The 25,446-nt window shown below is 40.0% G+C and overlaps 1 protein-coding gene across 1 annotated transcript; it reads left to right on the top strand.

The window, feature by feature from the left end:
- Nucleotides 1–21,285: 21,285 nt before the first annotated feature.
- LOC110152114 (large ribosomal subunit protein uL24-like) lies at nucleotides 21,286–21,776 on the top strand. The gene has a single exon (XM_070458428.1). The coding sequence runs from the start codon at nucleotides 21,309–21,311 to the stop codon at nucleotides 21,744–21,746; it is 438 nt and encodes a 145-aa protein (XP_070314529.1). The 5' UTR covers nucleotides 21,286–21,308; the 3' UTR covers nucleotides 21,747–21,776.
- Nucleotides 21,777–25,446: the final 3,670 nt, after the last annotated feature.

Below are 25,446 nucleotides of genomic sequence, written 5' to 3'. Positions count from 1 at the left end.
TATTGCAACCCTGCAACTCAAGAAGAGAGAGGAATCTTTGATTAAAAGATGACTATAGGGCTTCCCTGGTGGTCCAGTGATCCATCTGCCAATGCAGGGGACACAGGTTTGATCCCTGGTCCTTGAAGATCCCACATGCCCTGGAGCAATTAAGCCCTTGCACCACAACTGCTAAGCCCACGCTGCAACTACTGAAGCCCGAGCACCTCAAGCCCATGCTCTGCAAAAGAGAAGCCCCCACAATGAGAAGCCCATGCCCTGCAACAAAGAGTGGCCCTCAAACTAGAGAGCCTGAGCCCCTCGAGCCCGTGCTCCCCAACAAGAGACGCCCTGCAGTGAGAAGCCCATGCCTTGCAACAAAGAGCGGCCCTCAAACTAGAGACAGCCTGAGCACCTCTACAAAGATCTAACACAACCAAAATGAATAAATAAACAAGCAAATACATGAATAAAAAAAAATTTTAAGGTGAATACATTCACCCATATGTGGTGCCACATTAAAAGCTGTAGTTGTCTCTTCAGCAGATATAGGTATTTTATTCTAGAGGACATAAGAACAATGCTCTTCAGTGAGTGTCAGAGGACTTCTTTCTACATGATCATTGTGTAAAGGCCTTCCTTTAAATTTAGGGGCACAGCTTTTGATGGTAACACTTGACCTTCTGTCCTGATTGTTAATTCACAGAGAACCAAGCTCCTTTCTTCTGTAAGAGCTGGTTCCCTTCTGATTGAGAAAGTCTCTTACTCGGTGTTTCCAGTTCAGCCACACCTATGCCATGTAGCCTGGGGTTGTACTTCAAGGGACTCTGACAGCATTTCTTCCACCCACCTGGCATGGAATTGGGTCCCCTGGGCTCACTCACTCCAGGACAGCTCTCTGGCTTGCCTGCTGTCATTCAGCTCTACATGGTCCAGCCCATGAAGTCAAGAGGGGATAAGCAGTCCCTAACTGCTGCCAGACTGACTCCATTTCACAACCCTGTTCTTCAGGACCCAGCCACACTGGTTCATAGGAAAGGTAACAGTGGTTCACACATGACAACAATGGACCCACTTGGAAAACCGATTCAGCACTGGCCATGCATCAGAGTCCTAAGTGTGAAGTCCTAAGTCTAGTTCAACGACCCAACATTTAAAATTTGATGTTGCAAACCATGCAAAACCTAAGGGCTTGTCTGAACCAGTAGAGATGAAACAAGACTTCAGCTCTATCTTTCTGCATGGTAGAGGAATCTTGTACAGAAAAAGCAAATTTGACTACTTTATCATGGAAAGTTAGAGGGACATAGTGCCCTCTTTCAAAGCCACAAATGAAGTACAAAGTGTCTGGTATCAGACGATGATGTGGGCTAGCTTTGTTGAAAATGTTGACCCCAGATCCTGCTTTTTACTCAGTTTTATAAGACAACCAAGGCAAGATGATGGTGATATGGGGAGGGACAGTGAGGGATGAGAGGGACTTGTATGATAATCACTGCTTCATGGAACCAGTCATCAGCCATTCTTGTCAAGGAGTTCTATTCACTTTAAATTGTCTGACTATTCTGATGGCAGATGCAACTAAGTAAACTAAAGCCTAAATGAGCATTTTGTAAGAAAAAGCATATGAGATTTGTTTATTACTCCAACAAGTTTTCTTCCCCTCCTCTTCCCCCAGCAGTGCAATGACACACTGCTGATTCCTGTTGTTTTAACTGAGAGCTTGGAAGCTGAAAGTTGAGCCAGTCAGACCCTCAGATCAGGGAATGCAATGGAGGTGGGGGGTGGGGTGGGGAGGAGCTCCTGAGAGAGGCTGTCTTTGCTGTTTCTCATACCAGGCATGTCCTAACCTCTATATAGACAGGATCAGAGCCACATGAAGACTTGTGCTGCCTAAGGTGATTGACTGGTCTATGGAGTTTTTATTTGCTTGTTTGCTTTGCTCTCCATCTTTTAGGATGTCAGTTTGATAAAAGCAGTATCTGTAATGCTCATAGTTGTATTTTCAGTTCCATGACACATGGCAGGCATCAATAGATGAATGAAAGAAGGAAGGAAGAAATAAATTCACACCTAATGGAGGTAAATGAGACTCATTGATTCTGGTGTGTTCTAAATGACAACCTTTCAGACTCTTAACAACCAGTAACATTCTTCATAATTTATTCATCAAATATTTAACCAGTACCTTCTTCATACCTTGAATGAAACCTGCCGTTTTAGTACATTTCTCATTTCACCCATTCAGAATATTTTCTCCAAGAGCTGAAGCCTGAAGCAATCCTGGCCTCAATTCTAGGACAAAGTTCCACAAGGATAGTATTTTTCAAAGTATTTTTCCAAGGAAGGGCTACCTGCTTCACTACAGAAAGGATCACTGGGCAGCCAGCAGCTACCTTTGTGACTGCATTGGTTTACAAATTCACTACATATTTCACTTGAGAAATCTATTACTGCGTCAGGTAATAGTTTCACCAGATGGACTTAATTTACCTGCTTAACCTGTTTTAGGCTATTATTATCAGGGTAATGTTAGCAAAAATAAGGCAAAATTCATATTTGAGGGACCTGGTCAATTCTTTCCCTTCCTCATAATTTATTTATTTTCTTAGAGAAGAATGACAGTTGATCTTATCTACTGTAGTGGCCTCTGCTGTTTGTTTAATTCTAAAGTTTTAAACTGAAACAAACTTTTTAAAGAATAAATAAGCTAGGCACCATGCAGTTGTAATCTCAAAAGTGACTTTTTGGGCATCTTTTATGATGTATGTGGAAGAAAAATAGCATGATGCTCTCTAGACTCCCATTTTCTCTATCACATGGCCGATGTTACTATGAATGAAGAAAGTATGCACAGAATGTTCGAAAAAGTTATTCTGAGGCATCTTCATCCTCTTCTTTAGTGGCTTCTCTCAACACTTGGTTCAACTGTCTCTTTCAGACAAATGGAAGATTCCTTTGGGACTCAGAAAATGTTTCCCATCCTAGTGTAGGTCTTCGCAGGACATTTAGAAAAGGGGGAGGGAAACAAAAATATTTTCCCAAGTCAGAAGACTTCTGGTCAAAAGGAACAAATGTGGAATCTGGAGAGATTCCAATCAGCTTCCTTGATGTAAAATCATCCCAAGGTTTTTCTTATTTTTAAAACATATCTTTCACTCATGCAGGCAATATGAATAAGTAGCTGATAAATTTCATTCACATAAAGCCTGGGTCGTACGGGATAAAATATATTCCTTGAGAATAAGTTGCTTTTAAAAGAGTCTCAGTGCCCTCCTCTCTCAGTTTTATTTGGCATATTGATATTTCATGGTTTTGCAGGTGACTTCATTGGTTTTATATACACAGATGGGATATGAAGCATTGTTATTAATTGAATGTACTGAACATCTATTTTGACGCCTCTCTTCTAAAAAAAAAATTACTGCTCAGGACACTCAGTTGAGTCTTGTAACCAACCTTTATTTGCATCCCTGAACAGGGCTCTGCAGGGGAGAAGTCTTACCCTGGACCTCAGCAGGGGTAAAATCATGAATGAAGCAAGAATTTCTTTTGTTTGTTTTTCCAGAAGAGAAAAGAAACTGCAAAATAAATAAAATGTTTTTTTACTAAAGAGAAAGAAAAATAGATGGTTGCTTTTTTTCCTCACCTCCCACCTCCATACTTAAATGGAAGAACAGAGAGCCAGGAACCCCCCTGGGGTACTTCACAAGATCTCAGAAGTCAAAGAGTTCACAGCACTCTCTCTGGGCCTCAGTTTCCTCATCTGTTAAAGGAGATAAAGTGTCCCTCTCATAAAGGTTTAAATGCAATGTGAGGCTCTAGGACAAAATCTGCCACACAGTAAGTGCTCATTAAATTTTGTGTGTGCATGCCAAGTCGCTTCAGTTGTGACCAACCCTTTTCAACCCTCTGGACTGTAAACCCGCCAGGTTCCTCTGTCCGTGGAATTCTCCAGGCAATAATATTGGAGTGGGTTGCCATGCCCTCCTCCAGGGGATCTTCCCCACCCAGGGACCAAACCCGTGTCTCTTAAGTCTCCTATGCTGGCAAGTGGGTTCTTTACCACGGCGCCACCTGGGAAGCCCAATTAAATGTTAGCTTGCATTAAAGTGGAACCTGTATGATAAAGTGGTCCTGTATCATATTGATTATAGTAGTTGATGATTTGCAGTTAAGAGTTTGTTCTAAAAATCTGAGTAAGGATATAGGACTCTTAGGGAAAGCAATGGAAACCTGGCATTTTCCATAGCTTTTTATCCTCCAGCAAATGCATATGGATTGTTTACTATTTATGGGCTACTCTGCTAGAAGAGAGAGAGGTTGGATGAGAGAGGTCAGGACCCAGGGCTTGCTGTCTAAGTGTTCACAGTCCAGTGAGGAAATCATTCCTAAGTTGGTAACTGTAATGCAACTTGGCAAGTTCTGCAATAAAAATAATTATACCTATTAGTTATTGACTGTGTTTTGGGGTGGGTCAGCATGTTGCAAATATTGCCCTACTTGTCTCTCACCACAACCCTATGAAGTAAGTATTATTATTCCCGTTTTACAGATGAGAACTCAGATTCAGAGAAGCTAAATACCTTGTCCAAGGTCACACAGCTAGCAAATGGTAAGTCTGGAATTTGAACTTGGGATGTTTAAATCCAAAATCTATTTTTTTTAACCACAACAGTATACTGCCTTCCTAAGATATAGTATAGAGATAATAGTATCTGTTATATTTTATTAAAATAATTAATATATTATTAAATATAAATAGTAAAAATATATTTGAGAGCAAGGAGAGACTAGCTGGCTAACTGCTGGAAGAAAACAGTGGAGCTTCAGTGAGGAGAGGATATTTGAGTTAATCAGTAGAATCATTTTCAAGGATCCATCATGGATTCAATTCAAATGTAGGTTTAATTTGGTTTCCCATCCCACTCAGCTACCAGAAACCTAATTTTCAACTTTTTCTAGTCTGCAATACATTTTCAAATTTCTTTCATCGTACTGGTTACCAAATACATAGTCCCTGAAACCCTGGAATACCACATCTCCTTTTTAGGAGAAAACAAAAATCACACATACACAACCTAATATATCAGAGTTTTCTTTAAATAACAAACTCCAGTAGATCATGATACCATTTTAAAATGAATAAGTAGTTATATATATCAAAATGTCAGCATTGACTACTTCTAATTTTACAGGTACTGAGTTTGTGTGTGCAATTTCTTTGCTTCTAAATTTTGCAAGTTTTCTCAAATAGATTATTTGTCACTTTGGTGATAAGATTATGTGTGAATTTAAAATAACAGGCAACAAAACTTCCTAGCTGTTGTTCCAAAGTCAATGCACATTTAGCTCCCTCATCTATATCCCATCTACATTTCCGATAACAAGTTCCTTAAGGACGAGGCCTGCATCCCTAGGAAGAAGTCCAAGTGGGCTTTGCATATGATGGACACTTGGCAAACATCCGTTATCTCTCAAAGTGAAAAATGAATATTGGGAGAACTTTTACGACTTACGAATGAAGTCAGAGCTGAGAGACTCTTGAAATGAGACTCTGGCAAACCAACATGTAAACAAAACCACCATGCATTCCTGTTCCGTAGGTTTTCTTTAGAAAATGGGGCCTGTTATGTACAAGATGCTGAGTAGGAAGAAAAGAGGGTAGGAAGGGGGCCCTCTCCAGCTTTGAAAATCTTGCAGTTCAGTTGTGGAGACTGGACATAAATGCAGGAAAAGATCACTAGCAAACTGTGTGGAATGTGCTTCTCTGCTCACAGATTCAAGTGTGCAAGGAATGCTTTATTTCTCAATAGTAGAAAAGGCTTGTTGTTGTTATTGTTTAGAGTCACTAACATAGAAAATAGTGAATGTCTACAACTGATGTCAGGTTCAAATTCTTCCAAGAGGCAAAACCATAGTCAATAAAAGAACTTCTCTCTTCATCAATGCTAACAGCTCTCAATTTGAGGGGACCCAAATGATGGGAGGAAGAATGGGGAGCAGGCAGCTGCCCAGGCTGACATCCACTGATGTCTATGGTTTTATCTGGCCCTCGGGGCTTGGGCTGCCAGATGGCTACTTGGATGGACCTGTTCCTCTCCAAAGGGCCCGTTAAGGTCAGTGACTGTCCTCGCTACATAAGCTCTCCTTGAGGACCCTGCATGTCAGGGGGTGGGGTCTGGGGGGCTGTCCAAGGGCCTTCAGCAGTTCTATACTCCTCATGAGCACACTAGACTCATTCCCTAGAGCTCCATCAAGTTGTGTTGGGGATGCTCTGTGAGGCAGAGCATCAGGCCTCTGAATTGAGACAAAATCCACAACCTATTCTGACATCCTGAAGCTTCCTTAAGCTTTACCTGCAGCCAGGAGCCAGTCTTTCTGTACACCTAGAGTTTCTATTGTCTCCTCTCCAGCAGCCAGATGGGGAGTGGGGACGAGATGTCTTTTTTCCCCCTAAGAACAAACTAGCAGCTCACAGACTCTATTTCCCCTCTGACACTCAGTGACACTTATCACTCTTGACCCATCAAACAATCTTTTGGGCTGGAAAATCTTGTTCCTGCATCATTCTCTCAGATCCATTAACTTATTCTCTGCAGGGTTTGTACATTTGGCCTCAAGTCAGGAAACCAATTCTTTTTCCTCTGTGTCAGGGGATGGCTTGTCCTCTGGCTGTAAAATGGAAGCAGAGCTGAAGGGTGACAAGAAAATAAGTGAGCAAAATCCTCAGATAGTAGGTCAAAGTATCTTGCTACCAACTATTCAAACGCTGGCTCAAGAAAATAAGGGAAGAGATGGCCGGTCTAGACCTTGGACCAACCTCAGACGTGGAGTGGTGCTCCTTCTCTTTACCCATCATGTAGTCAGTACTTGGGGGTTGTTTTACACATATCTGCTCCTGGTGGACAGGCACATACATTGCTAGGCTTTCCACAATGATCAGGTAGGAGGAGAGACAGAATAAAATAAAGCCTTCTGTGGCTATAGAAAAGGGCCCATCTTACCCTGATTTTACAGGAGAAATGCCAGGGAAGACTTCTCGGAATCAAGTCTCTATGTTGCATTATCTCCTGTCGTATATTGCAGTCCCCTTCCTGTTTCTGTCTTCTCTGCCATCAGTCATGTCTGTTGGTGTCATTCACCCATCAGGATATACATGCAAGAGTCACAGAGGTATAAAGTATAAGAAGCACAGTTTATAAGTATTGTTATTCTTAGCAAGCCCAATCGATGCCTTTGGGCAAGTCGCTTAACCTCTTTATTCATCCACTCATTTAACAAATATTTTTGAGTACCTCCTATGTCTTCGGCACAGAGCTTGTTGTTATAACAGGACAAGAAGGGAAGCAGGCATAGTTGCTGCCTTACTCTCGTGGGGCTTGCCATTTGTGGGAGAGACACAAAAATAATTCTTAAAGATGACACAAACATATGATAACTTGTAATAATCGCTACAAAGGGAAAGTTCACAGAACTCAATTGAGGTCAAAGAAAATCTTTGAGGCGGTGACATTAAGCTAATACCCAAGTATGAAAGGTTGAGGAGGGGAAAACTTGATAGAGCTTTTGAGGGCTGGGTGAGGGCATAGCATTTCAGGTCAAGGAAAGAGCATTTTCCAAAGCCCTGTGGTAGAAGGTCAGAGTGGCTGGAAAGAGGGGAAGCTGAAAGAGTGAGCAGGGCCTCGCAGGCCATGTTAAGAATTTTAAATCTTCTTCCTAAGAGCCACCAAAATGAAAGTGTTAGTTGCTCAGTTGTGTCCAACTCTGCGACCCCATGGACTCTAGACCACCATGCTCATCTGTCCATAGGATTTTCCAGGCAGAAATACTGGAGTGGGTAGTCATTCCCTTCTCCAGGGGATCTTCCCGAGCCAGGGATCAAACCCAGGTCTCCCGCATTGCAGGCAGATTCTTTACCATCTGAGCTACAACGGAAACCCACATTCAAATGTGCATTTAAAAAAAATCACTCTGGTTGCTGTGACAACATGGTTCATTCATCCCAGCCATCAATTCTTAGAGCCACATCAACAGTTCAGAGCAGTAATGCAGAAATTGTCATCTCTGGCCACAACTTCCTATTCTCCCAGTGTTATAGCAGACATCTCAGGGCGCCTGTTCTTTTATCTCATGGAGACCTCCAGTGGCTTTCTCATCCTGCTGGCTCCACACTCGCCCGTCCTCTCTCCTTCACTCTCCTCCCTTTCTAGCTGAAGGGGATCAGAATCTGCCACCCCAAAATATGCCACATTGACATATTGATTATTTTGAGCCCAAGGCACTTAAGAAACAGCAGATGCAGGAAGGGTTCTTTGCCCTCTCACTTCTATCTAAAAGCAGGACATAAATTTCCAGTGAGAAAGATGCCCTCACTGTACCATGAAGAGGGGAACATTCTTATCACAAGAAAGATGAATCTGTACAAAGAGACCTACTAAAATAGCCTGCATCTTGTATTAACCCTCCCACCCATTTATTTCCTAATCATTTGCCCTCAGTCTCCTGCCCCTCACCCCAAACCCTTCTTCCCTTGCCTTGTTAATCTCCACAATGCATTGTTCTTTATTGATACAGTACATAAGTATCTGCTTCTTTGGGTCTTCAGTTCTTTTCTAGAAAGCCTCCTGTGTCACATGAAAATAGCACCACCAGATAAACCTATATGCTCGTTTCCCTTAATCTGGCTTTTGTTAGCTTAATTCTCAGGTCCAGTCACAGGATCTAAGAGGCCTGAGGAAAAGTCTTTCTTCCCTTACGTAGCTAAGATTCAATGCTCCTTCATTTAAGACACTCTCTTATTAATATCCAAAGTGACCTTGTCCAAGTCTTTCTTATACATCTGCCCAGTAGAACCCAATGCATAGCAGGAGGTCTGCACACAGCAGATATACAGGAAAAATGTGTAAGTGAGTGATCCCAGTCATTCACTATCTTGAGTAACTCTGCATCATGAACATAACTTGCAGAAAATAACATACCTTCTACCTGTATCATCATGAGTCAGTTGTCACCAACCTCAGTCGGGTCTTCATCTTGCTTGGTTAGCACTTTTACTACATCAAATCTTGCCTCTGAATTCAGCTTGCCCTCACTCACTGTCAGCAGATGACACCCTTTGTATGTAAGAGGCAATCAAAAATATTGCACCGAAATGACACCAACTTCTGGCTACCAAGCCTACAAACATTCCTGAATTTGCCTCACCTTGACCTTCTCAGAGGGAAGATATCTTTCCTTCTGTGTTCTGAATCCTATCCCCTGCGGCCGTCTTAGGAACCTTTCCCTTGCTGAGATTTTCAACATCTCTCTCATTCTACTGGATTTGTTGTATCAGCATTTAAATCTGTTCATGTTTCTCCCCTTTGAAAAAGCCCTCCTTCTACCTTACCTTCCCAACCAAATTTCTAGAAAATATTTTTCGTACTAAGGTTGTTGCCCCAGAGTCATACCCCTCCCGTCCCTGAAGTGGAAACCAATTACTCTCATCTAAGTTTAAGAAGGAAGCTTCAAAGAGGAAAAAAAACAAACAAACAGGCACTAGCTGGAACCAACTAGGCCCAAGATGGTGCAAGATTTGACTTCCCATGATCTTGGGCCTTATTACGCACTCTTTGTGATACATTGGTATGCTCCATGACACAACCACCAGCACCGTGGTCATTGATGATTGCCATGACAAGAACTAGACAAGTCCCTAAGAGGACGGAAAAAGAAACTATGTCAGTTCCAGGTCCAAACCACACCCCTATTCTTAGATAAGTCATGAACAGCCTACTCTTCAATTCCTTCCCTTTTACTTCATCTCTCCTATATATTTGGTGTCTCTGCCAATATTGGGTTGAGAGCTTGATTTATGATCTAGGTTCCTGCTTTTCCATTCTTTGGCTGTTGAATAAAGCTTGTGCTATTCCAGCCTCAGCATTATTCCACTATTGGCTGTGCAAATCTGACTGGAAAAAAAACCTCCCTGGCAAAGACATGCGGTCTTCCCTAGACTAGGACCCTGGTGAGGGCCCAGTCAATCAATCGGGTTACATTTTTAGCATAATCATTGTTGACAGAAAGATGCACAATGTGAAGGTTGCGAGTTAAGTTTTATTTGGGGCAAAATGAGGACCACAGTTCAGGAGACAGAACCTCAGATCGTTCTTAGAGACTGCTCCAAACGGGCAGCAGGGGAAGGTCAATATATAAGATTTTGGTGAAGGAGGAGTTCAGTGCAATCAAGCACTTATTATGCAAAAGGTTTTCTGCTCTTCACGAGGAGCTGATGTCACCATGAAGGGATTTAGTGCTTTTCTAGATATGAGGAGATGTGCAAGGATTGGGATCATGAAATCAGTTCCTGAAAATATGTAACTATATAAAGACCTGTTCCACCAGTTTCCCTGGAGTATGGAGTGCCTCACTGTCCACCCTGAATTCCCCTCAGGGGATGCTGAAGGTCAGCAGCTGCAGCAGAACAGACAGATGGCAAATGCTCTGATAGTTGTTCAGTCACTGGCAAATGCCCTGCAAGTGCCAACGTGTAGCTGACATCATCACCATTTGCTTACCTCACATTCAACTTTTCAACTCCCTGCAATCTGGCGTCAGCCTTGAGGGTGCCATAGAAACTCAGCCCACCAAGGTCACCGGCGACCTTCTTGTCCGCAGATCCAAAGGACGCACTGAGTTCTCTGCTTGCCTGTCTTCTCAGCAGCTCTCAATACTAACAACACCTTCCTCTTTCACGATCATTTCTCGGGGGAGGTGAACTGGGCTTTCTGGTTTTCCTTCTGTACCGCTAACTGTTCCTTCTCTGTTTTCATTACTGATTGTTGATATCTAATCTCTGCCAACTTGACAATGGTAGGATTCCCTAGCATTCTGTCCCTGGACCTCTTCCTTTCTCCCACTTCTCTTTCTCCTTACAAGGTCTTCCTGTAGTTTCCACTTAAATCTGTGTGCTGCTAACACTTGAATCTATATGAACAACCACAGTCTTTCTTTTGAGCTCCTCACATTTAAGTGCTTTCTAAACAGCTCCTCTTAAATATTTGTCAAGTGCTTCAAACTCAAAATATCCTGAAAGGAACATAGGAGCTTTCCTCCAAAACTGCTACTTCTCTCTACGTTGGCAAATAGCATTACCATCAATCCTCCTGTTTAAGGGAGAAGCCTTGACTCCTCCCTCTCACACACCTAACCAATAAATTCACACTTCCCGCCACACTAGGCCAGGTTGCCGTCACTATTTGACTAAAACAACTCAGAATTTCGCCACTGGGCTCTCTCCCTCACTTCCTCAAACTCCTCAAACCGACCTCCCCATTTCAGTCACACGACCTCAAAAAATGCACATCTGATGTCACTTTCCTATTTAAAATCTTTTAATACTTCTTACTGCCCAATAGGCAGCTTCTCCAGCTTCCATTCCCCCATCCACTATTCCTACCCTTTGACTAAACTGGAATTTTCTCAGTTGTGTGAATTGAACAGGTTCTTTCCCACTTAGGGGCCCATATAAATGTTATGTCTTTCACCTGGAATGCTTAGCCACCCTCCTGTTAGCTAACACTGTCATTTCCACTTTGATGCCTTCCTTGCCCCACCCCACCCCCCACTAGGTTAGATGCACCTGTTTCATATTCCTATACGACTTGGTTCTTTGTACCTCTGTAATTGTCTACTTTTATGTCATCATCTGCCTAATGTTTATCTTGCTGGCTAGACTACAGCCTTCATGAGGGTGAGGGTATTACCTGCTTTGTCCATATTAGCACCAGCAGCACCTAGAGAAGAGACTGGAGCAATGCAGATGCTAAATTGTATTTCTTCTTCTAATGACCAGCTCACATCTAGTTAACAGTAGTAGCTTTACGTTAGTACTTAAAACCGAAGCTCAGGAACTTCTGTGCAAGTCTAGTGCTTCCATTGCAGGAGGTATGGGTTTAAGCCCTGGTCAGGGTACTAAGATCTTACATGCTGTGTGGCCCAAGAAAATAAAAGTAAAACTGAAATTCAAGTTCATCTCCTTGGTGGCCTATTCTGAGCCAAGTAAAGTGCTAATTGCATTTGAGTGTCCCAGGTGGCACTAGTGGTAAAGAAACCCATCTGCCAATGCAGGAGATGCAGGAGACATGGGTTCCATCCCTGGGTCAGGAAGATCCCCTGAAGGAGGGCATGTCAACCCATCCAGTATTCTTGCCTGGAGAATCCCATGGACAGAGGAGCCTGGCAGGCTACAGTCCATAGGGTCACAAAGAGTTGGACATGACTGAAATGACTTAGCACACACACACACATTCAGCTATGGAAAGGTCAACTATTGATTCTATTGCATAGAAGATTCATTCAGACCTTCTGTGAGCAGAGCATTACAATAGGTGGTGCAAGATGCAGTAGGCTCGAGGATTGTCCCCATTTCACAGATGAGAACCCTGGAGCACAGAAAGAGCACACAAAAACCTTGCCCAAGGTCATACAACTAGTAGCTGGTAGGGCCGGGATTTGAAGAAACCTGAATTTGAATTTGGGTTTGAAACAGATCAGCATCTAGCCCCTACCCCACACTGACTGTGCCTCTGAGAAGTTTCCTTTTATAGCAAAATAGGCAGAGTGCACTGGTAGGTATCAGACAGCTCCTCAGCTGCCTCCGGATGCAGAACTGGAGCCTGGGAAAGTGAAGAGCGGTGCTTGAATCTCCTTTGTTAAGGGTGCTGACCTGGGACCAGGAGTGCTCCCACCCGTGCCCCTTATTTAGAGGCGCTAGTGCCACCTGGTGGACATCGTTTGAGTGCCGTCTTGGATCCTCCACTTAATATTTACTGCTAACTCACATTCATGTGGGTTTTAGGAACTTGTTAATAATAGATTGTTAAACAATGACGTACTTAGGCACTGTGCTGTGCCCCTCAGGGATGAATTCTTCCTTTTTTCTTTTTAAAATTGCATTTAATTTTTACTGAGTCTAATTGAAGTGTGATAAATGCAAATAGGAAAAACTTTTTTGGTCATTGTCATTCAGTGTCTTTTTTCCTTTTCCGTAATAAGAAAGGCAAAATTTATATGCAAGAAGACTTAAATTCTGCACCCCGGTTTCTTTATTTTAAAATTGTAATAATAGTAGCATTTACCTCAGAGAACTGTAATGAGAATGAAACAAATTAGTCTGTACAAAATGATAGAACAGCACACAACAAACATTCAGTAAGTGTTAGCTCTCTAATATCGATACTACTGTAAAGGAAATGGGGTACTTTCCTCTCCCAGAGGACCCAGACAAAGACGAATGTTTCCATCTCTGGGTGCTCTCCAGGGTCATCCCTTTGAAGACAAAGACGGTGAGAGAGAGAAGCCTAACCAGGCGCAAAGTTATGGATTAGTAAGTTTTACTTCATTCTATGTTTATTTCCTGAGTTTCTACTATATGCAAAAATGCTGGAAAGCAATGGTGAGGTACAAGAGGCTTAGACCCAAAGAAGGTGGAGTCCAGGGACAGAAGGAGAGTTTTAACTGAGCAGATAAACCAAGAGTGACATGTGCTGTCAGGGGAGGACAGGGGCCCTGTGGCACATAGAGGGTGTGACTAATGCAGCTTTTAATTCAGGATAATCGACATACAATATTGTATTAGTTTCAGTTGTGCCACTTAGTGAACTGATATTTTTATACATTATGAAATGATCACCATGATAAATCAAGTTACCAGTTGTCATCATACAAAGTTACTATCAAATATTGTTGACTATATTTCCTTTGCCATACATTACATCTCCATGACTTATTTTGTAACTGGAAGTTTGTTTTAATACTTGAAGTTTTGAAGTTTGAACTTTTAATCCTTCTCCCCTTTTTTTCTCATCCTCTCACCTCTCTCATGTTTTCTGGCAACCATGAGATTGTTCTTTCTTTATTTTTTTGGCCACACCAGGCAGCATGCATGATGTTAGTTCCCTCACCAGGGTTCAAACCTATGCTCCCTGCATTGGGAGTCTTAGCCACTGGACTCTCATGGAAGTCCCCAGATTGTTCTTTGTATCTATGAGTCTGTTTCTCTTCTGTTGTCTTTTTCCATTGTTTTCTAGATTCTACATATAAGTGAAATCATGCAATATTTGTCTTTCTCTATCTGATTTCATTTCATGTAATATCCTCTAGGTCCATCCATGTTGTAGCAAATGGCAAGCTTTTAGTCTTATTTTACCACTCAATAATATTCCAATTGTGAGATATCTAAAAATAGTCATCTATCCTTTTTAGCCATTCATCTATTGTTGAACACATTTGTTGCTTCTGTATCTCGGCTATTGCAAATAATGCTGCAGTGAATACTGGGGTATATATATCTTTTTTTTTTCCTTTATTTTTATTAGTTGGAGGCTAGTTACTTTACAATATTGTAGTGGTTTTTGCCATACATGGACAGGAATCAGCCATGGATTTACATGTGTTCCCCATCCTGAACCTCCCTCCCACCTCCCTCCCCATCCCATCCCTCTGGGTCTTCCCAGTGCACCAGCCCTGAGCCCTTGTCTCATGCATCCAACCTGGGCTGGCGATCTGTTTCTCACTTGATAATATACATGTTCCAATGCTATTCTCTCAGATCATCCCACCCTCGCCTTCTCCCATAGAGTCCAAAAGTCGGTTCTATACATCTGTGTTCACCGCAGCACTGTTTATAATAGCCAGGACATGGAAGCAACCTAGATGCCCATCAGCAGACTAATGGATAAGAAAGCTATGGTACATATACACCATGGAATATTACTTAGCCATTAAAAAGAATACATTTGAATCAGTTCTAATGAGATGGATGAAACTGGAGCCCATTATACTGAGTGAAGTAAGCCAGAAAGATATACATATCTTTTTGAATTAGTGTTTTCATTTTCTTTGGATAAATACCTGGAAATGAAATTGCTGGTTTGTATCATAGTTCTATTTTTATTTTTTTGAGGAAACTTTGTGCTGTTTCTGTAGCAGATGTACCAATTTACATTCCCACCAACAATGCAATGCAGTTCCCTTTTCTCCACATGGATTTCACCAACACTTATTTGGGTTTTTTGTTTTATTTTTCACTATGCCTCTGGCTTGTGGGATCTTAAATTAGGGGACAAGAGATTGAACCTGGGGCATAAAAGTGAAAGTGCTGAGTCCTAACCACTGGACTGCCAGGGAACTTCCTATTTGTTGTTTTTTTTGATGGTAGCCATTCTGATAGGTCTGAGCTGATATCTCACTGTGGTTTTGATTTGCATTTCCCTGATGATTAGTGGTGTTGAGAACCTTTTTAGGTGCATGTTGGCCATCAGTATGTCTTCTTTGGAGAAATGTCTACTCCAGTCCTCTGCCCATTTTTTAATAGGGTTATTTGCCTTTTTAAAAAATTTGAATCGTATGCATTCCTTATGCATTTTGGGCATTCACCCCTTATCAGTCATACCATCTGCAAACGTCTTCTCCCATTCAGTAGGTTGTCTTTTCGTTTGGTTGATGGCTCCTCTCACTGTGCAAAAGCACACAAAAACTTTAGTATAGTTCTATTTGTTTATTTTTACTTTTGTTTCCCTTCCGGAGAAGCTCTATCCAGAAAAATTCTCCTAAGACTGATATCAAAGAGCACACTGTCTATATTTCCTCCTAAGAAAATATATGGTTTCTGGTCCCACATTTAAGTCTTTAACCCATTTTGAGTTTATTTTTGTATATGATATTTAAAAAGTGGTGGTCTAGTTGCATTCTTTTGGATGTAGCTATCCAGTTTTCCCAACACCATTTATTGAAGAAACACTCATTACCACTGTTTATTCTTACTTCTTTTGTCATAGATTAATTGATTATGTAAGCATGGGTTTATTTCTGGGCTTTCTATTCTGTTCCATAGATGTAGATTTGTTTCTGTGCCAGAATTATACTATTTTGATTACTATAGTTTTGTAGAACAGCTTGACATCAAGGAGTATGATGCCTCCAGCTTGGTTTTTCTTTCTCGAGATTACTTGGCTATTTGGGATTTTTTGTGGTTCCATGCAAACTTTAGAATTATTTTGTTCTAGTTCTGAGATAATACCATGGATATTTTGATAAGGATTATATTGAATTTGTAGATTGCTTTGGGTACTATGGATATTTTAACAATAATAATTCTTCCACTCTGTGAGCACAGTATATCTTTCCCTTTATTTGTTTTACCAAATTAAGTAAAATGGTAAGATATAAACTATACAGAAATCTGTTGCATTTCAATACATTAATAATGAACTATCAGAAAGAGAAATTAAGAAAATAATTCTAATGGAGTTTTATGAGATTGCAGTTGGAGAGATGGAGAGATGGACTTTGTCTCTGGCAGGCCCATGGATGCCCCCTCACTTCCTGGAGGCATTCTCCTGTTCTAGATAACTTCCTTCACCACCTTAAAAGCCCCCTCTCTTTTCAGGTAATTGCAACAAATCTGTGTTAATATGTGAACAATCACATTTTAAACTGTTATCTAGGAATATATCTCTTCCAAGGGGTATTTGCATTTTAGGAAAGACTTCTAGATCTCACAGTTCATCTCCCAGTCCAAGAGACCACCAAATATCCTTTTGGACCTTAAGATTCTTAGTTCAGCTTAGTTCAACAACACAGTCCAGAGAATTGTGGCCAAATGATCATTAGAAAAAAAAAAATTAGCACCACCATTTTGTGTTCTAGTAGATGTAAAACTGCTCTGAAAGAAGAGAAAAGCATTATGCAAATGTAGGATTTTATTACCCTCTCTCTGTATGCTTACTCACTCCTTCATGCCACGGGTATTGAAAGATTCTATTTGGGACTGTGTTTCTGGCCCTGGCTTTAGATATCATGGTCATAATAGCTGTCATATAAATGAGCTGCATGCACCAGGGTTGCTTGTATGAGATAAATACTGCCTGACTCTGAAAAGAAAGTCTTTATCTCTCTGGATAAAACGTTGGGTTGAAAGACTTTAATTACATCTGCATTACTCTTCAATACCAAATAATATCACAACTCATGAACAGCCTTTTGTTCTTCTGATTTAAACATAAAATTGTATTTTGTCATTTTTATCAGTTTATCTATCTGCTTCCTATCTCATCCTTCCCCTCCCCACCATCAATCATCAGGAGGTAAAAAATAAAACTAAAGCAAACTTCACCTTTTCAAAGAGCACAACTCCAGAGTAGAGGTATATAGTCAAACAAAATTAATGACTTGAGTGAAGAGCGATGCAGAAAGAATGTATGTCAACCCATCAAGGTGAACACAAAGTCCTGAATGTGTCATATCCTGTTAGAATTAAGTCACAGGACCTCCTCTAGCATTGGAGAGTAGATCCTAAGATCTTGCCTCTCCAGATCCCCAAACCACCAAATTCTTCTCTGCACTAGGCTTCCCACCTCACATTAGTCAGATTTCCACTGGGGAAGACAAAACAACAGAGCTACTCCACTTGGGATTCCCATTCATGCCCTCCTTCCTTTCCCCAGACTGGTCAGTTTTTTCTGAGATAAATAGTATCTCCTCCTCAGAATAAAATTGGGAATCCTGTTGTAACCTACTTGATATTTTCCCATTTTGCCCAGCCCATTAGGAAACTAATACAGTATTAGCAGGGTGCCTAGGGCAGAACTTTTGCATAACAGACACTAACTATATATTAGTTTAATTGAACTAAATAGACTAAGAAGCCACAGCCCAGAAGAGGCATGAGGAACCATGGGGCGCTTTTTGAATTCTACCACTAGTGAAAATGGCTAATTTATCCAAGACTTTGTATCTCCCAATAACTGGCTTTCCTAGACTATCAAATAGTTTGTTGAGCAACCAGTCTGGCTCAAACTAAGGAAAGTGCTCAACTAAAAGACTAAAAAAATAGAAGGGTTATTGCCTCTCAAAAGAGGACTTAAATCACTGTATTTCACCTGTATTTTTCACAAGTGATCACTTTGTATTTTCTTACAAAACTGCTGTGTGGTTGTTCTCTGATCCAATGTGTTGAACCAGTTTCCAAGTCTAACTGGTATAGCATGAGTGGTCTCCTGGCTGGAGAACGCTTCTTGCAAACCACCCTGCTTTGCTCAGTTGGCTCAATCCAGGTTAGCATGAGGCCTTGGGGAGCACCCAGGCTCCCCTTCCACTGAATGGCTGTTTCCAGGCAACACAAATTCCAAGTTAATCGCTCTAGTCTCAATAAAACTGGTTAATTCAACCTCTTATTTTAAAGTTAAAAATCTCCTTATCGTAGACAGACTTAAATTAACCACAGTTTGTGAATATCTCCCAAATTGTTGGGTATTTCCAAAGTCATTCTGAAAACAATAGTGATGTTGTATAGACAAATTACAAGAGATGACATTTTTGTTTAAAAAATGTGGGGAAAATCTGGGTGTGGTGAATTAAAAAGTAAATTCAAGACATTGTGGCCTGGAGGGGAGGACTTGTTTTGGAGTTAAAAAGGATTGTTCAGCTGCCTAGAATTGTAAAGTACTATACCTTAAACATCATTCAGAAAATACCTGACTTTTATTTACTCAACTTTAAAAGTCACAGAACAGACCTTCTACGAAGGAGACATATAGGTTTGTTTTCCCTGTTCCCTGGAAACCACAGGGAACCATTAGCTCATCAAGGGTCAAAATTCAAAATGTATCAATAAACTAAACAAGGATTTTTAGTATTAGGAACATCACAGAGGTCAGATTTCTTAAGAAGCTAATATTATATATTTCTTTAAATGGTCCCTTAATTTCAGCAACCCTGCTTTTGAAATAGTTCATAATGATCCTCTCCTCTCTATATTGCCTTAATCCAGGTTCTCATCAACTTTTTCTTGATTATGACAATAACCTCTAAATGATCTCCCTGCTTCTAGGTTTGTTCCTGCATTAATCTTTCTTGTACAAGGATATCACAAATCAAAATCTGAAGTACAAAACCAAAGAAAGCTAAAAAAGAATGAATGTACACTTCTGTGTAGCTGAATCACTTTGCTGTACACCTGGGACAAACAACATTGTAAATCAACTAAATTCTAATAAAATAAAAACAAAAAAACAAGCAAAGCTAAGTAATACATTGTTTAGGGACCTATACATAGGAGGGGAAGAAATTTTTAAAAAAAACAAGGGAATAATGAACACAAAGTATAGCCAGTGGTAATCTCTTAGGAGAGTCAAGGAGCTGACACAGGAAAGAAGTATACAAGTAGACAATAAAGGTGGAAATGTTTTAGTTCTTAAGTAGAATAAAAATGTTTTACTTTTTTTATTGTATAAAGAGTTCACAAGTGGCCACTCTATTATTCTGACTCATACATGTGATATATTCTTTTAAAATCAAATATTGCATAATAAACTATTTTAAGTGAGATGAGTTAGAGTTGATTTAAAGGAAAAGTGTTAAAGAAACATTGGTACAGGTATTGTAAATTATATATGGTGATAATGTGACAGTGGTTAAAATAAAAGACTAAAATTTAGGAAACATGGGCCTATGGAAACAAATCCATATTTCTTAGCAGATCATAAAAAGGGCAGTCTGGTTCAGGAGTGCTTTTCCAACAATTTCCTCTCACTGCCTCTCTCCCAAGCATACCAAACAAACCACAGTCTTTCATGTTTCTGGGCTCTTGTACTTCCTTCTGCCACATCCTTCTGCTGAACTCTTCACCTATTCTTGCTTGATGAACTCCACTCATTCCGGAAGACCCAGCTCAGATGTTACCTTCCCCAGTATTGAGACACCACACTACTGCCTTCAGGCAGAATTAGTTCCTCTTTACAGCTCCAGAGTTCCGGGTCTGTTGTTGTTGTTTAGTCTCTAAGTCATATCTGACTTTTTTGCCACCCCATGGACTGTAGCCCGCCAGGCTTTCGTCCATGGGATTTTCCAAGGAAGAATACTAGAGTGGATTGTCATTTCCTTCTGTAGGGGATCTTCCAGACCCAGGGATCGAACCCTGCATCTCTTACATTACAGGTGGTTCTTTGCCACTGAGCCACCAGAGAAGAAAATCCTGTTACCCATCCTCTATTATTGCACTCATGAATGATATACTTGTTTGTTGCTTATCAATCTCTCCATCTAGATGAGTTCCTTGAGGCCAAAATGACTAAACTTTGCACCTTCAGTACCCAGGGCTGTGCACAGCATTCAAGTGTTACTCCATAAATAATTGAGGACTGCTCTCAATAAAGAGCCAGAAGTACACCAGTAAGCCTTCCCCTGCTGAGCTGCACTGTGACCTCCAGCTCACTTAGACTCTCAAAGAGTATAACCATGTGAAGATGAATTTGGCAATCAAAGGGTGGTTAAAGACAAATAAGCCAACACATTGAGGAAAGTGAAGTTTACAGAGGCAAAAAGCCACAGAACCCAGAGTGTTCTCAAGGCAGGAAGCTGCACTAAAGTGGTGCTGAAATCCTGTCATCTAAATACACACCACTACTCTCCATGGGCAGGCACACATCCGGAAAGACCGGGACCTTTTGTCATTAGCTCACAGAAGCTTCCAGAGCTTCAAAGGTTGAGGGAGACTGACAATGGGCTAGGGGATTGGCAGAAGAATATAATAGATGAGCAGGAGAAGAAACTCTGTTTTACCACCAATTCAGTGACCTTCCATGGCAACTTAGAATGAAGAGAAGTTGGCATGAGCTGTAGCCACATCAGGACCACTGATCTTGGAAGCATGCATTCAGAGAACAGTGATGCCTGCATTGTGCGATTGCAATGAATAGAGCTGGGTGTAGGTAAAAACAGTAGATTAAGGGCAACTTATCTTGAAAGCCCTTCCATTTTCCTTCTCCATTCATTCAACAGTGATATACTGAGCACAGTTATTTTACAAACATGATACAAAGTGACATGAGATCTCAAAGATTATTAAGATTTAATTTTTCCTTCAATGAACTCACTGGAGGGCAAATGTGACATCTGTACAAATAATTACAATTTAATTTAGAATTTAGAATTATCCTACGTGAAGTATAAACCAAAAAATGTGGAAACACAGAGGAGAAGAAGCTAAGTCTCAATTTAAAGATACTGACAAGGAAGAAAAACTAAAGGAGGTAACTTATCATTCGAATATTGAAGAAGGAGTGGAATTTTAACAGATATAGACAGGAGTGAGATGTTCAAGAAAGAAGGAAAATATGAGCATGGAGTAAATTCTGAGAATCTAATACTTGGAACACCATTTTCATTCTGAAAGAATTAGTCCAAAAATCTTTGAGACTATCCCAAATAGCAAATACTCCCTAAGGCGTATAATACCTCTTCATAATACTTAAGAGAGGGCCACCGCTGAAGTGCCGGCGGCCAAAATGAAGTTCAATCCCTTTGTGACTTCTGACCGAAGCAAGAATCGAAAAAGGCATTTCAACGCACCTTCCCACATTCGCAGGAAAATTATGTCTTCTCTTCTTTCTAAAGAGCTAAGACAGAAGTACAACGTTCGATCCATGCCCATCCGAAAGGATGATGAAGTTCAGGTTGTACAAGGGCACTACAAAGGGCAGCAAATTGGCAAAGTGGTCCAGGTTTACGGGGAGAAATACATCATCTACACTGAACGAGTGCAGCGGGAGAAGGCTAATGGCACAGCTGTCCATGTGGGCATTCACCCCAGCAAGGTGGTTATCACCAGACTAAAACTGAACAAAGACCGCAAAAAGATCCTCGAACGTAGAGCCAAATCTCGCCAAGTAGGAAAGGAAAAGGGCAAATATAAGGAAGAAACAATTGAGAAGATGCAGGAATAAAGTCATCTTGTCTACAGCTTTCATTAAAAACTGTTAAAATGAAAAAAAAAATACTTAAGAGAATTAGGTCACAACAGAGAAAAAGAAAAGGCATATATCAGGCCCACAATTGCACACAACAGCAAAAATTATATATTGCTAAGTAGTGTCGGTTTTCAGCATTGAATGCAATAATAGATAATACAAATGTGGGATTGATTTTTTCAATTTATTTCAAAAAGGGCCTCAGGGGTGTGGGATTGTTCTAATCATAATCCATGGTTTATGCTACTACTCTTCCTTATTTAATACATGAAAACCCTTATTTAATTGTGTGCTTGTTAGTTGGACAGTTATTTTTAATAATGTAACAAATTCTGCTTTTGGCAAAAAACGGGGTAACTGGTTTTGGGCTTATGCTCCCACTGTAAACAACTAGAAAATTAGACAAAATATAGGGGGAAAAAACTCAAGTGATCCCTGAGGAAAGAGAATCAAATAAAGTATCCTGTGATCACTCTGGCTTACTACTTAGAGGCAATCTCCAGACCATATCACAAGGTAGAGGAATCCAAGCAGTGTACTGAAGTTGAGTAATGAGTTGAGGAGACAGAAATCAGAAAGACAACAAAATCCAGACACACAACAATGTGACACGATAATTTCCAGCATCCATTTAAAAAATGCTAGACAAGTGGAGAAGCAAGAAAATGTGACCTATGACCAGGAAGAAAGTCACTGAAAATAGTATAATAATTTCTTGTCAAAAATAACATAAGCCAGAAGATAACATTTCTAACATACTGAAAAGCAAAATGCTTTAACCTGCTGAAAGCAAAATGCTGTCAACATAGAATTGTACACCTAGCAGAATTGTCTTTATAATGAAGTCTATGACCAGTACTGGAGAAGGCAATGGCACCCCACTCCAGTACTCTTGCCTGGAAAATCCCATGGACAGAGGAGTCTGGTAGGCTGCAGTCCTTTGAGTTGCTACAAGTCGGACACGACTGAGAGACTTTACTTTCACTTTTCACTTTCATACATTGGAGAAGGAAATGGTAACCCACTCCAGTGTTCTTGCCTTGAGAATCCCAGGGACGGGGGAGCCTGGTGGGCTGCCGTCTATGGGGTCACACAGGGTCGGACACGACTGAAGTGACTTAGCAGCAGCAGCATGACCAGTATAGAGGAACAGGGACAGGGTTGGCCCACCTGCATTAAACCACTAAAAAAAGGAGGGGGGGATATATGAACCAATGATTTTTAGATACTGAAAAGTATCAGGGCAGGAGAATGATCATTGAGAAAAGTTAAACAAGATAAGTTCTGTGATTACTCCAGAGAGACATTCCAGGCCATATTGCAGGGAAAAGAAACTCAGACAGATCCTGGTGGGATGAGACCTTGAGTGGCGTGCCCACTATAAACATGGAAATAATGAAGAAAGAAATGGAAGGTATTTGAAGCACAAAATTAAACTGCTTGGAATGAAAAATATAATATATGAGATGAAAAATTACTGAATGGGTTTAACTGCAGACTAGGTACTTCAGAAGAAAGAGTTAGTTAATGTGAGGACATCAAAGTGTCCAAAATAAAATACACACAGGAAAAAAGACTAAAGAAAAAATTAAGAGCATTAATAATCTGTGAGACAATATCAAGTTATCTAAAATATATACAACTGCAATTTCAGAACAGATGGAAAGAGATGGGGCAGGGGGTGGGGGAACAAAAAAAAATTTTTGAAGAAATAATGGCTGAAATTTCAGAGGGAAAAAAGAACCATCACTTGAGACAAATAGAAGACAGAGACCAAGATGGTAGATTTAAGTCCAACAATAACAATAATAGATATAACCAGTAAGAACACTCCAATTAAAAAGCAAAACTATAACACTTGATAGAAAAACAATCCCCAGCTATTTTCTGTCTACAAGAAATGCACTTTAAATATAAATATATAGATAAATTACATTTGAAAAGATGAAATTAGATATACTATGCCAACACTAATCAATGGAAAGCTGGAATGGAGACATAAATAACAGATGAAGACAATTTCAGAAAAAGGAATACTATGAATTATCAGAAAGGAAATTTCACAGTAATAAAATAATTCATTAAGTGAAAATAAAAATTCTAAATGTATGTGAAACTAATAACAGGTTTTGAATATACAGTGAGAAAACTGACAGAACTAAAAGAAACAGACAAATTTATAATTTTTTCAATACTCACTCTCAATAACTGGTAGAAATGATAGACATAAAATCAAAGGGAATATAGAAGATCTGAACTGCACTATTAAACAAGTTGCTGTATTCACTGATTATGGAATAACTCATATTTACTAAGCTGTGAAATATCTACCCTACCACATACAGAAATTAACAATATCAAGAAAAAAAGAGAAAGGACACTGCTATTGATCATACAGACGTCAAAATGATAAAAGATTATCACAAATAATTTTATGCAAATACAATTCAAAACTAAAATGAAATTGGCACAACTGTTGAAAGGCACAACAACCAAAGCTCATTTAAGACTAAATAAATAACCTGAATGGTCCTATATCTAATTACAAATTGAATTCGTAGTTAAACATATTCTCACAAAGAAAATTCCAATCCCAGGTGACTTCTTTAGTGAATTCTATAAAAGGTTTAAGGAAAAACTAATGCCAATTCAAACTCTGACAGAAAATTCCAGATGTGAAAACACTTTTCAACTTATTCCATAAAGTTAGTTTTACCCTGATACTAAAACCAGACAAACATTACAATAAAGAAAAAAAAAAAAAACTATAGACCACTATTTCTCAAGAAATAAATACAAATTTTTTAAAAAATTAGCAAAACAAATCCAATCATAGTTCAACCATGTACAGAAAGGATAACTGTCATGAATAAGCAGAGTTAATCCCAGGCAGAAGGAACAGTAAAATAGAGGAGTGTGTATACATATAAAAATTACCACAGGATGAATTGAGGGTTTAAATACAAAAAATAAAACTTTAAAATTCATGGTAGAAAATGAAAATAAATGATATAGATTTTTGGATAGGGAAATATTTCTTTTTTAAGAAAATTTTATGTATTTATTTTTAACTACACTGGGTCTTCGATGATACATGTGGGCTTTCTCTAGTTGCAGTGCACAGGCTTCTCATTGTGGTGGCTCCTCTTGTTGCAGATCACAGGCTCTAGATGCTTCAGTAGTTGCTGTGTGTGGGTTCAGTCATTGTGGCACTCGGACTTAGTTGCCCCACAGCATATGGAATCTTCCTGAACCAGGGACCAAACCTGTGTCTCCTGCACTGGCAGGCGGATTCTTAACTACTGGACCACAAGGAAAATCCAAAAGATTTCTTAATACAATTTTTTTTTCTTAAAAAAATCTGCTATAAATATTTTAAAATTATATTAAAATTAGTATATTTCATTCATCAGAAAAATACCTGCAATTAAATTAAATACCTGCAAAATGGAGAGAAAATATTTTTAATACACATGCAACTAGTACCAAGGGCTTCCCTGGTGGCTTAGATGGTAAGGCATCTGCCTGCAATGCTGGAGACCTGGGTTCGATCCCTGGGTCAGGAAGATCCCCTGGAGAAGGAAATGGCAGCTCACTCCAGTATTCTTCCCTGGAGAATCCCATGGACAAAGGAGCCTGGTGGGCTACAGTTCATGAGTTTGCAAAGAGTCAGACA

Source organism: Odocoileus virginianus, chromosome 30 (genome assembly GCF_023699985.2).
Source record: "Odocoileus virginianus isolate 20LAN1187 ecotype Illinois chromosome 30, Ovbor_1.2, whole genome shotgun sequence".
NCBI lineage: Eukaryota > Metazoa > Chordata > Mammalia > Artiodactyla > Cervidae > Odocoileus > Odocoileus virginianus.
Note: the sequence above shows the minus strand (reverse complement) of the source record. Positions and strands in the feature narration are given on the sequence as shown.

Coding starts and splice junctions, on each gene's coding strand:
- LOC110152114 (XM_070458428.1), top strand. CDS start 21,309: ATGAAGTTCAATCCCTTTGTGACTTCTGACCGAAGCAAGAATCGAAAA.